General features: G+C 43.1%; 1 protein-coding gene across 1 annotated transcript; it reads left to right on the forward strand.

Annotated features, from left to right (window-relative positions):
• The first annotated feature begins 1,892 nt into the window (after positions 1–1,892).
• angptl2b (angiopoietin-like 2b) lies at positions 1,893–12,423 on the forward strand. Its single transcript, XM_061671376.1, has 5 exons — positions 1,893–2,427; positions 4,707–5,595; positions 8,898–9,091; positions 9,808–10,078; positions 10,966–12,423. The coding sequence occupies exons 2-5, from the start codon at positions 4,731–4,733 to the stop codon at positions 11,163–11,165; spliced, it is 1,530 nt and encodes a 509-aa protein (XP_061527360.1). The 5' UTR covers positions 1,893–2,427; positions 4,707–4,730; the 3' UTR covers positions 11,166–12,423.
• The last annotated feature ends 2,426 nt before the right edge of the window (positions 12,424–14,849 follow it).

Here is a 14,849-nt window from a genome sequence, read left to right on the forward strand (position 1 = left end):
GAAGATGTTGAGGTTCGCTCTCGGAGTGACCGGGTTGGATAAAATTAGAAATGAGCTCATCAGAGGGACAGCCGAGGTTCGATGTTTTGGCGAGAAAGTTAGAGAGCGCAGACTTCGATGGTTTGGACACATCCAGAGGAGAGATAGTGAGTATATTGGTAGAAGGATGATGAGGATGGAGCTGCCAGGCAAGAGAGCGAGAGGAAGACCAAAGAGAAGGTTGATGGATGTCATAAGGGAAGACCTGAGGGCAGTTGGTGTTCGAGAGGAGGATGCAGGAGATAGGCTTACGTCGAAAACGATGACGTGCTGTGGCGACCCCTAAAGGGACAAGCCCAAAGGAAAAGAAGAAGGGTCGCAGACTACAGTATATCACAACACCAGAAAGAGATTACGCTGATACAGTTCCCGAAAAAGCTGATGCCAAAATGCTAAAATGGCTTACTTAAACCAGGATCCCCTCGCCATATCTGTTTTTCTCCGGTCTCTATGCCGTAAAATGTGTAGATCCACGCTGGCTGGCTGAGAACATCCACTTCACGAGCCAGCTGAGCTAGTTCGTTGTAGCTGGTTAGGTCTCATCAATCATCGGCCACAACTCGTTAAATGAAGCTTGCACAACTGCCCAAGTCACCTGTCGTGGTCGCAGTTTGCCATGAACATCCGCGCAGCTCCTCGGGCACAGGCATCGTACGCCTCGTTCCACGGAGATTATATTCTTGGGGAAAACGGCTCCGTGATCGGCTCCAGTAGCTAACTGTACAACTGTGCACATGCGCAGGCACAGTAAGTCAAAATGGCGGCTGCCGTAAACAAAAAAGTGACTCGAAAGTAAACGAACGGCGGGGCAGCATTGCAGCTCTTGTCAGAATAAAGTAAGCGGTACGTTATTCTTTGTTCTTCGTTTTAATTCAAATGCAAAAATTATGATTCGCAATTTTTTTTTTTGTTCAAAGGTGACTGGTGCGTGAATCCCAATGATTTTTTTGTAGCTCTAGTAAAAACCCTAAAAATGTATAGCATGGAAATACACAAAAAAGAAGGGGCACCACTGACGAACCAAGATATAGCGGGACTCACTGAAATTGTTCAGATGAAGAGCTGCTATGTTTTGCTAATGTTGTCTATGTTGCAAAGACAATATACTGTACAGTATTTCAATAAATAAGACAACGAATACCATTAACATAACATTTTGTTTGTCATATAAAAATGCACAATCTTCTGTGATTGTTGATGCCAAAAATAGCCAGATATATTTATCTGGCTAAAAGATACAACACTATGAAGACGGAACGAAAACAAAACAACAGACAACATCCAAGGAAACGGTATTGAAAGCCAAATCAAAGCTTGCAAAATTAATTTTTAAGTTTTGGCATGACTGACCACACTGACGGCAATGTGTCATCCTTTCTCCACCAGCACATGGACACAAGCTAGCACAGTTTTGCCTCTGACGCAATGGCATCGTTATCTTGTGGTGTGATGTCATTCCACTATTTTTCTATGCTTCACTGAGCTTCAAGACGCCTCTCATATTTCACCTTCAGACGATTAACCGAGGTGAGCAGACTTGGTCCGGCTTGAACACCTGGATCGACGTCCTACCCCGACAGCCTCTTTCTGTCGCTTTCGGGGCAGGTGCTCATTATCCTCTAATTAAGTTCTGACGGGTGAAACGCACAACTGTTGTCCAGCACCAGAGGAGCCATGCAGTCCCAGACCAAAAATAGTGCTGATGAACCACTGATCAGTGGGCAGGGCAGGGGTTGGAAATTCGAGTGGAGTGCGTGCGTGTGTGTGTGTGTGTGTGTGTTCGCGTGCATGTGTGTGAGCAATCTCTTGTGCCATGGGGAAGAGGGGTGGAGTACAGGCAGCAAAAATGTGTTCAATATAAGAGAGGGGGAGGCTCCAAGCACAATTCGTCTTCTTATTGAAACTGTGCTTGAAAGTTTTGATTATTTAAGAGTACCAAACAGGGAGAGAGTGAGAGAGCGAGCAAGAGAGGCGCAGCTGCGAGAGACAGCCCACTTGGAGCTCTGAGGCAGAAGTGATGGATTCAGCTCACCACAAAGTGACAATCTTCTGAAGCGCCAAAGGCAGCGCACGACCTGGCCTGGACTCAGGATAGTAGCCAACGTCAATATTGTCTCTTAAGACTGATGCAACAAGTTCTTTCACAGTCTGGAAGTCGACCTTCTGCTGACCAGATGATTTTTTCAAATAATAGCCTTTCAAGCACTTTTACCTGTGCACTGCTGGAATGGACTGAGATGACAGAGAGCGAGTAACCAGACGAGGACAGAGCGCAGGAGGACCAAGCCGTCTCACTTGGGATGACTTTCCGTCAAGAGGAACTACAGTTGGCTCAGCCGGGAGAGAAAGGCAACTGAGGGAGTCTCCTCAACACGCTTCAGTTTTCTTGTAAGCTTAGATTCATCTACATTATTATGATTAAATGACCTCGACATTTTTGTCACCTCCATTGATAATCTCTGTTGTAAACTTTGTTGACAATTTGCAGGGAAGGTGTACTCAATTGAGTTGTTCAGTCTAGTATGAGTTTGGAACCAACAAATCGCTATTTGATGATGTTTGAGCTGTCAATTGACTTTGATCGATTTGGTTGAGCATTTAATTCAGCACCAGGGGATGATGGAGCGCAGGCTCTCAAGGCTAAATGCTTTCTTCACTACAAATGCAAAGACTCGCCACAGTTGAAGCAAATGATTAGAATTCCAGTGGAGGAGTGATGCTACATCATAAATGTTTATTTGTCATAGAAAAACAAACAAACAACATTTCCATCTACTCGATCTACAATTCCATTGTATCTAGCAGTGTACAGGTTGAGGATGTTTCCCTGGAGTTCAAGAGGATATGGAGGCAGGCGCTTGAATCCTGTCTTTGTTTCTATTGCCAGGGTAGTGTTTGGATCGTAGATCTTTGAGGGAGAACTTATCAAAACAGTTCATGAGACCCCAACTCCCAAATTAACTCAGGCACTGTTTGAATGAGCTGCAAGAAAAGTCCCAAGACAACGTAGAACTCAGCTGTGCAGGTTGATGAAGCTCATCATGCTCCAAATATGTTTGCATGAAGATTTACAAGCGAAGAGAAAAAGTGAGGTCGCTGTTAAAGTATTAAAATGGTGATAATCACCTCAAGTTTTTTGGGGAGGGGGCTGAGCAATTACTAGCCGTCATGCAGGCGACAGACATTACTCAGCAGAGTTGATGGCGGTTTGAAAATGCCGCACAATAGTCGTGTAAAGTGAACACTTCGTTTCAGCTAGTGAACAATAAGTGCTGCTGTGCAGTTGCGTTGCGGACACCGAGTAAGTAGGACACGGTACGTCGTGTAGGTGCGGCGGTCGAATGGTATAGCGGTCCTGCATCGCCGAGGTCTAGGTCTCTCTCCATGTGTGCGCGGCCACTCGCTCTAATGAGGTGACTAAGAATGTGAAGAATGCCCCCATGCTCAAGCTGAAATCAGAGGGGCGAGGGTGAGCGACATCAGCCAGTCAGGGAGAGGTTGCCCGGCTTCCAATTAATATACGCTGAGCGTTAGCAATAGGTGGGCAGGGGCGCGGCGGCGCTCAGAGGTACGCTGACCTAACGCTGACCTAACGGAGATGATGAGCTGCCAATCAACACGTGATTTTCACTGCACTTCTGTCATTCATCTTTACATCCTCGGATGTGTGGAAGTGTATTGCACCTCTCAACACCCGCTAATCATATTGTCCGCTCAACAGCGCCTCATTCAACTGAGCTGATCTAAGGACCGTAATGAGCTGTGGGGCATGTTAACAACACAGGCAGGATTAGGTTTTCTGGCAGGCTGCGGATGGGTTGATAATAACAGGCTGCCCTCACAAGAGGCAGACGGGACTCTCGCTGGTCCCCGGCAGACCGAGCAGAGCGAGTATTGTTGTTTTAAAAACGTCTGTTAATGGAAAAAAGAAAAAGCCACATCGCATGCACACTCAGACAAACACGCACGTCCTTGTGGGCTACAAACACTTTTCACCTCAGCTTTGGAGTGAGATCCCGACTAACGACGAGCAGCGGTGGAAAGTCGCGCAACACTTCAGTGAGACAGTAGCTCACCAGTCCAATCACATCACAAGTGCAGTCCAGTCTGTAGGCTTCTATTCTTTCTACTGTAGGTACACTTTGAGCTTACTTTGACGATTCTATTTTCACTGAAGGACTTCATTAATGCCGTGATCATTTTTGCTCATTTCCAAAATACCTTCATACTTTCCAGAGTGAATTATAAGACAGGCATATCAAAAAACCTCCTTGAAGGAATATTTGATCATCAGAATCAGAATCAGAATCGGAACCATCTTTATTTTCCAAGTATGTCCAAAAAACACAAGGAATTTGTCTCCGGTCGTCGTATGACAACAGACAGTCAATTGAATTGACAGAGAACACTTTTGGGACATGAAGAAATTGAGAAAAACAGTCACTGAGCAATAAAGTGTTGCTAGTTATCTGGTAATGCCGGTACAATTATTTATTTATTTTTGACAATTGTGCAAAAAGATGCAGATGCATGTTAGACTAAAATCATAAACTACAACACATAAAACATAAAACAAATTACATTCATAAGTAATTTAGATTTTTTTTTTTTTGCGTTCTGTCTCCGGATTGAAATCACACTCTTCCTTTTGTTCCTCATTCCGTCAGGCTTGGTGAGTTGGACACAGTCTGATGGATACCCCTTCAATGGTCCTACTGGGGCTCCTTCTAGCTTCCGGGCTCGTCCGTCAGATACAGGGGAGTGTCTCGGACAGCCGCCACAGCTTTACGGGAGCCCAAGAGTTCGAGAGTAGCGACGATGGTCTGGAGAAAGAATTTCTATATGCTGGTAGAAACAAACGCGCTCCCGCGGACCAGCAGCAGGACAAATGCTCTTACACGTTCATTGTGCCACAGCAAAAGGTGACGGGGGCTATCTGCGTCAACTCCAAGGATCCAGAGGCCACCCTGGAGAATCGGGTCAATAAGCAGGAGTTAGAGCTACTAAATGTGGAGCTGCAGAAACAGAAGAGGCAGATCGAGACTCTACAACAATTGGTAGAGGTCGACGGAGGCATCGTGAACGAGGTCAAGCTTCTGAGGAAAGAAAGTCGAAACATGAATTCCAGAGTTACCCAGCTGTACATGCAACTCCTCCACGAGATCATCAGGAAGAGAGACAACGCCCTAGAATTAGCTCAGGTGGAGAACAAAATACTTAACCAAACTTCAGAGATGCAAATGCTTAGCAGTCGCTACAAAGACTTGGAGCATAAGTACCAGCACTTGGCCTCTTTGGCCACCAACCAGTCAAGTCTCATCGCCCTCCTGGAGGAGCAGTGCCAGGGTCGACCTCCTGCCCGACACGTGCCCGAGCCACAGCCGCGGGCGCAGCCGCCTCGACCGTCGCCGCCTCTTAACAGGCCTTACCAGCCAGCAGTCCTTCCTCGTATTAACAAGCCACTCAGCAATGAGATACAGAGTGATCAGAAGTCCCTACCGCCTCCGACTATGCCGACCATCACACACGACCCGTCCTCCACTGACAAGCCCTCTGGTAAGTCTCACGGCAAAAATCCAGGCTTTTCTCTCTTTTGCGACAAATCCTTACAAGTATGGTAAACGCTTGCTTGCGCTAGCTCCCTTCAATTTTGAAACAGAAGGTATGGCTGACGTTCGACTTTTCCTCCGAGTAGAACAGGAACTCAGTACCAAAGCTCGTGAGAATCACTTCTTCCGGTATTTCGCGGGCTAGTTCTGTGATTGTTGTTTTAAATAAGATGCCTTTGGGGGCTTATTTCATTGGCATAATTCGAGACAACTGCAAAAATAATTGTGACATTTTTAGGGTTACAACATTTGAGAATTCTAACGTCACCGTTAGTTGAAAATTACTGGACCTTTGATGAACTAAAAAGGAAGAGTGGCCAAATGGAACCTCATTGAAAACACCCAAAGATATGCAATTTATATTTGTACACATAAATTACCAAAGATGATTTCATTTCATGTTCAGAGGGTTAACAAGAAACAGCTTTTGAAAGCAATGATTAGCTTCACCATTAAGAACCTTTTTTTTTGAAGGCATCCATCACTGGATGTGCACTCATTTGCATTTTAGTACTGCAGTGCTGGGTAGTTCAGGTTAAAGTGAAAATCCAGGAGCAGTTCAAAAGTACATCATGAACTCACTCTACGGTACAAAAATCTTCATAAAACAATATGCCTGGCGCATTTTGAACTGTACATAATCATTGTCTTGAAAAAATAATGTTCAGGGGTAAAGAAATGTATCATCTCCAAACTACCCTGCAATCCAATGTCCATGAATTGTTGTTACAGCAAAATGATATGATTTGAATACAATATTTTTGCTTATTATAAACCAATAAAACTAGTCAAAAATAAAAGTGATATAACAAACATTAAACAAAGCTACACACGTGGACAAAATTGTAGTCCGATAGAATGAATAAAACTGGCCTGTCAAAAAGAAAGAAAGAAAGAAAGAAAGAAAATGATGGTACCCTTGTTGCTCACACTTTGAGGCAATTCCTGCTATGAAATTATTGATGTAACTCTCACTCAACTGATATTTTGGCCCTCTTCTTATGAGCAAACGTTCGGGCCATGCTTGAAACGTGCCTTCTCCAGACGGCATGTTTCACTTCCTTTCACATAAGTTGATTGGGATTGAGATCAGGGCTCATGCACGGCCACTTCAGAATAGTCCAATGTTTTGTTCTGGTTATTCTGCAGGATGACCCCTGACCTACAAATTGAGACCAAGCCCGCTGACACATTTTGCTCCAAAATGCCCTGATAGTCATCAGCTTTCAAGTATTATTGAGAAATCATTGGGATTGCAGTTTGCAATGCAACAAATTAAGTTACGGGTTGATGTCATTATTTCTTTGATGTTAGACCTAAAAAATAATGCCAGATTTGTCCATTGGTTAATTCTCAATACATTTTCAATTATGATTATTTTTGTCAGTTTCAAGTTATTTCAGCTGTTGCTTCAGTTTTTTTGGGGGTGTTACTCCACCTCGACGGAAGAAAATACGATTTTATTCATGTGTGTCTCTAAGATGTTCCATTCCACGCTTATATTCCATACAATTAGATGCAGTTAGATATTCGTATCTAACAATTACAATTAGATATTCTATCTTTACGTGTTTCAAATGTACCTTTCTGTGCAATTTAGATTTAAGTTTCTGTTACGTTGGTTCACACCAAACACAGTCCAATGGCAAGACTACACCTTTCACTGCAGTCACTACCAGGGTCAAATTCAGGTAGTTATCAGAATATGTTTGGAAAGAAAGCAGGTATTGTAGTGAATTACACATTGAATTAAATATATAGATTCTCTCTCAATCATATTAACATAGGTGGAACTATGCTATGCTAAATGGAAGGTTATGTTTCACAATAGGACAGAGAGGGTAATTTAAGGAAACCAATTTTACGCACATGTTCTGGCATGTTTTGTGACTCCATTTAACAAGCAAATTAACTATTCAGGCAGCGGGTCAATGTTGAAAAAACATACTTTGGCTTTTTCAAGTGCTTCTGAAAAATTCAAGCATTTTTCAAACTGTTAGAAAATGTTAGAAATGGTGCGTGGCTAGCACTGATAGTGTAACAATGAGCTAATGAGTTACAGAGCAAGCCAGAACAGAGCACTGAGAAGAAAAAAAAAAAAAGGCGTGAGATACCAGGAGGCAATGATGTCATTTGTTCCAGGCAAGAATCAAGTCATATGTTCCCCCAAAGAACTGGACTTATCAAGTATAAAAAGAGCACGGAAGGATAGTTCTCGGCCTTGCAACAAGTCAAAGACATTCCTGAAAGTAAACGAAAGGCATATGAGATATAACGTATCTACGGATTATGTAGCCAGCGTCCATACGATAAAACCTACACGCAGTACATTTGCAATGCCATCTTAGCAGGATTAATGCTGATAGAATCGTGTGCTGTACTGCCTCTAACACAACACGTTGACTTCTCTTCCAAAATGTTCAACGACCCCGCCCTTAGATAGACTACACCTCCTTATGACCCCTAATAGATGCCATCTCTGTTGCACCTCATTTATGGTGCCAGATGGCAGGCACACTGCACAAGTGCTTAAACACTTTCACACTTAATTATGGGAGCTGTTTTGACTATTATAGTGTTTTGTCCTCGCCAAACAGGCTCACAAATGAAGTGTACGATCATAATAGGACTGAGAGGCACGAGTTATTGCAAATCTGTAAAAACAAACTCACAACTACACACTCTGCGACATATTTGTACAATTCCTTTTGACATTATGAATTTGATCATTAAAATGGTGTTATTACTTAAATCTATAAAAAAAAATTCGAACACAAATAGCAAGTTGGATCCAATTTGATATGCCATGAGACATTAAACAAGCTCCCCATCTTGTTTTTCCTACTATTATTCCATTTCTGTCTTCTTCAAATCCAAATCGATGAATAAGGTAAAGACAAAAATATCATCTTCTTATTGGGGGTACTACAAAATTGCTGCACTCTGAGGAACTAAAAGAGGATTGAACAGTTTGCTACTGTTTCATCATTCCGCTGTCAGGGTTCCCTTTGCCCTCATGCCAGTGTTTCCTTTGGCTGCACAAGCAGCAGCCATTTCCCTCACGAGAGGAGAAGCCAAAATCAACTTTACTGTTAAAATGAGACGCACGTTGTTGAGGGATGGGATTCCCTTTGTCAGAAGCCAAAATCTATTTGCGGTTTCTTTGGAGACGCTGTTACCCCAAATGCGATGACATGGCTTTCTGGACCAAATATTACCTGCTTGACACAATGCCATGTTTCTATGCAGGTCCATTTAAAGACTGCCTGCAGGCTCTGGAAGACGGCCACACCAGCAGCGGCATGTACTTGTTAAAACCGGAGAATGCCAACCGTCTCATGCAGGTGTGGTGTGACCAGAGACACGACCCAGGTGGCTGGACCGTAATCCAGAGGAGAGTGGACGGCTCTGTCAATTTTTTCAGGAACTGGGAGACATACAAGGTACACCAAACGAAGCTCGGCGTACTTGCAAGAGCAAGTGGTGGCTTGTGTGGGGCTCTGACACTAATCAGATGTGAACAAATAATCGTGTTAGCGCTTGCACAAAACACAGACGAATCATTAATCCCATCTGCATCTGATGCTCTTTGTGAAATTACCTCACATTTACTCACAAAAAAAAGAAAAGAAATTGAAATCTTACAATACCTGACTGGTGGTTGGGTAACTTTAGGATTCCATGCAAGGAAATATATATATTTTTTTAAAGAGCAGGAAACATTTGTTTACCGGCAAATCACAAGGTTCTAATTAAACTGTAGCAAAGTTGCAGAAAGAGATATTTCCTCGACCAAATATTTTAACCTCCTAAAATCAGACATTCCATTCATGTGCTCATCAGAAGGAGTGTTGTGTGATTGAAAGCATGTGTGTACAACCGAGTGAGCTTCATGACTGATGCTCCAACAAAGCATTGAGACATCCCGATTACGTGCCTTGCTTTGTTTTCACTAACAAAAGAGCATGACAAACACTTACTGAACTCTCAAAGCTATTCTATGACTCATACACTCCTTTTACAACAACGCTTATTTCAGATAAACAAACAACAAGCTAAATTCTTGATTAGCTTTAGAGAACAACCTACTCCCCTGAAATAATTCCAAACAGAGAATTTCATAATTCCACTCGTGTTTTCTTTCTTCTGCACTTCGCAGCAAGGGTTCGGAAATATCGATGGCGAGTACTGGCTGGGCCTGGAAAATATCTACTGGCTGACTAACCAGGGAAACTACAAGCTGCTGGTAACGCTGGAGGACTGGTCTGGCAGAAAGGTGTTCGCCGAGTATGCCAGCTTCAGAGTGGAGCCCGAGGCTGACTTCTATAAGCTACGGCTGGGTCGCTACCACGGCAACGCCGGCGACTCCCTCACCTGGCACAACGGAAAACAATTCACAACACTGGATAGAGACCATGATGCATATACAGGTATGAATTATTCAATAAATTACAGTAAACCGTTGTTTATCATGGGGTTACAGTCCAGAAAAGCCCCGCAACAAACAATATGTGCGAAATAGCAACGAATTCTAACTTATATTATGATATGCATTTATATTTCATATATGCAGTTCAATAACAATATGTGATACCCTACATCGGTGCAGGTCCTTTTTTTTGTCCACACACTTTACACAAGAACATTCCTTTACGCTCTGCTTAAGTGACGTGAAGAACCGCCCACGGTGTGAACAGGCGATTTAATGTCTTAAGCATTGGCACAGTTCCTCACACCGACTGTACTGGCCATGTAGTCAGCTAAAGCATGATCGGAACTCAGAATTCATTGTGGCGATGTTTTTAACTACAGTATTGTAGCTGTAGAAAATCAAGCTAAACGTTGCTCTTTACTTGCATGGGTTCCTGTCGATATTGTTCTGTCTATGTGCATCAGCGTTCCGTCGGGCTAAGGTTGCTATTTGTGAATTGATTTCATCAAACTCTGACTGTGGCTTGTGTTTGAAAAAGTGGCTTTCCAGTCGTGTTCTTTGTATCTTCAAGCAATTTGGTGACTTAGCCAATGTATGAGTTGAGATGACTCAGTAACATTTCTTTTTCTGCTCACAATAAGAGCCCAATTGACCTTACGCGAGGCATTGCTGCCACATAAAAATCATCTCGACAATCAACCTAACTGTATCGTAAAAGTTGAGTTGAGTAACTGCACTACGCTGACCTACAAAAAATATATATATTTGCAATTCGCTGAAGTCGCCTTCAGTGAAGCGCGATGCGGCGAGGGATTACTGTACCCCATTTAAAGTTGTAAATGTTTGTATTATATGTATTCTGTTAATCGACCACAATCTCTCCAGGTAATTGTGCCCACTACCAGAAGGGAGGCTGGTGGTACAACTCTTGCGCCCATTCTAATTTGAACGGCGTTTGGTACAGAGGAGGACACTACCGAAGCCGTTACCAAGATGGAGTGTACTGGGCAGAGTTCAGAGGAGGAGCTTATTCACTCAAGAGAGTGATCATGATGATCCGTCCAAACGCAAACACTTTCCACTAGCTATGAAAAAATGCAACAAAACATAAAGGTTCAAAGATCTACATCGTCTTTAATACAATCGTAGTATCCAATTGTGTTGCTATTGGTGCATTGCTCAGGTACATTACTGTTTAGTGCAGCGTGAAACCTTTCTCTTATGTCCTCGCCTGTTCCCACCCACCTGAGAGAAAAACTCACTCACCGCATTTACATCGTGATCACGGAAGGCAGCTGGGACTGAAAGATATTTTGCCCGTGCGTTAACAAACATGTCATGGAAGAAACGCACTGTTAAAAGTCTTCGGTTCACTTGCACCGTAGCACAAATGTCTGCCAGGGAACAAACCACAAACAAGCGCTAATATTTAGAGTTCGTGATATGGCCGGTATAGTCCACACATAAATGGTTATATGACACCGTTCAATTGACTTTTGTGTGACAGAAAATACAAGTTTGTCCATCCATCTAGCCGTTTTCTATACCGCTTGTCCTCATCGGCTGAGCTGAAGCCCGTCCCAGCTCGCTTTGGGCCAGAGGCCGGGTACCCCTGGACCGGTTGTCAGCTCTTCGCAGGGCACATCCGGACAGACGACCGTTCACGATTTAATCTTCCATTCCTCTGACATGCCTGTCTTCGGATTGTGAGATGAAGCTGGAGAAAACCCACGCAAGCTTACGGAGAACACGCCCAGTCCTCCACCCTAGGGGGCCTGAGCCGAGAATCCAGGACCTCCCCCTGACTGTGAGGCAGACATGGTAACCACTACTTCACTGTACTGCCACAAGGTTATCCATAATTTCAAATTATATTGAAAAGGGAATTACTTGAGTTAATCAGATTTGAGACAGAAACGTTCCAATATATGTTCCACAGACACAATGTATATCCATTTGTACTATCAGACACAGGAAATGTATCCCATGACTATTTTGTAGCTTCATTCTAAATAGAAGTTTATAATTCATCAGAGCAGTGGCATTGCTTTCTACATGGGCACGTGTGGTCTAAAATATGGTGTAACGATATTGCAATTTTCATGTTCCCTGATGTTTGACTTGGTGGCATACAGAATGTTGACTTTACCTTCTTGTTATTTTTGAATTTTTCAACTGCTTGAACAGTCATCCACCGATTTGCTTGTATGAATCAAGCATTGTATTTAGTGTATAAATATGGAGGTTTGTTGATGTCAATGGAAACACATGCGTTTGTACATAAGATATTTGTAATATAATGTAGTAAATCCATTTTATGAAAACAAAAAACAATAAAATCTGTGCAGATAAGCTTTTCCTCCTTGTTTCATGTAAAAAAAAAAAAAGAACAATAATAATCATTTGAGCCAGCATGAATTGCCCTCTATGATTGTCTTTTTTTTGTGGACCTCGCTTGGGATAAAGTCCAGATTTACGGTGGGGAAGTAGTTGACGAATGCAGTTGAATGATTTACACTCATTACAGTCTTACATTGTCACAGGAATTAATTTGAGACTTAAGTGCTCCCACTCAAGGATTATTGTTTGACTACAGAAAATGTTCTTTGTACTCTCGAATAAGCACTTCACATCGTTGGTTCAGTCATCATCTTTTTAAGCGAGAGGAAGCCGAAGAACTTGACGCTTTACATGCTGGTCCCCCCCCAAACAAATCTTATTAAATCCAATTAAGAAAATGGCCAGAGTCAATATGCAAATACATCAATGCATAGTAAACACTCCTGGCGTCATTATTTTGTTTACACTGTGAGCTCATCATAATTTATAGTCCGGTGGTTTGCGGCTTTTAATGACACTATATAAAGACAAATAGTTTCTTTTAAAACCAAACTGCAGTAAAGCACACCCAAGACATAATTACATGTTTATGATAAACTTACTTTACAAATTGATAAACGGCAGAGAAAAAGGGCCAGTTTAAAAAAAAATTCCTGGCAGAATAAAATCAAGCAGCATGCTATAGATTTAGCAGGCTAGAAAAACGACTAATGAAATGTGACAGGCTTGGCTTGTTCAAGTAATGCATCCAGCAGATGTGTCCACTGTCAGCAAAACCTTCCTTCACTTGAGTTAAAAGTGTCAAAGAGTTTTCCAAAGACAGCTGGAAAATGAGCCCCCTAAGTGATGAACAAAACCCCATCATGTCATACTTGGATGACAGACGTGAGGGTTTCCGACTCAAAACAATTCAGGAGGAATTCCTGTGACTGACAACTTTACAGACAATTGGACTTTTCTTAAGAGGCAAGTTAGCAACAGAGGAAAAGTGACATGCATGATTTAAAATCATTTTCTCCATACAAAACCTAACATCGCATGTTAGCACGTTGTAGCGGCTGAAAACGGTTGATGCTTATGTTACAATTCCCCTCTCGTAACATTTGACTGACAAGCATGCCATTGACTGCTGAGTCTGACAAAAAAAAAAAAAAAACAAGACAATCATTGCAGGCGACGCGACCTGCGCCGTCTACGAGAATGCACAGTTTTCCTCGTCACCGACACTCACATCTTAAAAGCGGTTGGCTTCAACCGATTTGTGGTTCCTCAAGGAGAATGTTTCATCGTCTCCATAAACAGAAACAACATGTTGGACGTCTGATGACTCACCACCATGGAAAACCTTTAGCAAGGTTGGCCTGCATAGACCCCGTACCTCAACCAACATGGAAAACCAAGAGCTGACACAGTGCTGAGTCAGCGCAAAGACGACCACATTTCCTGACTTGTCAAACCTGAACCTGAACATTCAAACTTCACATCTGCAAACGTCTCAACTGTTAAAGAACCATTTTCCTTCGCCCTGTCAGATCGCTTCACATTCTTGTGTCTTGGTAAATCTTATCTTACCCGCAGAAACCACGGAACAAATTGTTGTATTGAAACCTTGAAACTATCATCCTGTACTTCAAGCGCCGGCTCCGAGGACTCGTCTAGTTTGGATGAAGAGGAGCAATTCTATTCAATTGTGAGTGAACGCTGTGAGATAATGTTAAAAGCCAAAATTCATTTAGCATGAGAAGACTGATTGAGGTGGTTAACACATCCGCCTCACAGTTGAGCGTGTACGTTGCCTCACGCCCAAAGTCCATCTTGGAGACGCCCCACCTGAACCCTTATGAAGGTAGAGAAAATGGATGGAAGGGAAACTGGTTCATACCAGAGTTCCAATGACACCGTGCAAGGAAGTAGACTGTCGGGTATTCCACTTGGCGCTACAAAGGGTTGAACGCAAACAAAGTGTACATACATTTACAACCATTTGCAATACATACTATAGATGGCACAGTGACGACCGGTTAGAGCGTCTGCCTCACAGATCTGAGGACCGGGGTTCAATCCCCGACCCCACCTGTGTGGAGTTTGCAGGTTTTCCCCGGGCACTCCGCTTTCCTCCCACATCCCAAAAACATGCACTCGAAGACTCGAAGTTGCCCGGAGGTGTGAAGGTGAGTGCGAATGCTCGTTTGTTTCAATGTGCCCTGCGATCGGCTGGCGACCGGTTCAGGGTGTAACCCCGCCTCCTGCCCGATGATAGCTGGGATTGGCTGCAGCACGCCCGCGACCCGCGTGAGGAGAAGCGGCTCAGAAAATGGATGGATGGACGGAAATAGTCACAACCGTGCTAAAACGTTACAGTCATTTTCCATTCATGAACTCGCCTACGACATGCGGACTGAGGCATAGGGATTAGGTTAAGGTTAACC

The sequence above is a fragment of the Phycodurus eques genome, chromosome 3 (genome assembly GCF_024500275.1).
Source record: "Phycodurus eques isolate BA_2022a chromosome 3, UOR_Pequ_1.1, whole genome shotgun sequence".
Taxonomy (NCBI): Eukaryota; Metazoa; Chordata; class Actinopteri; order Syngnathiformes; family Syngnathidae; genus Phycodurus; species Phycodurus eques.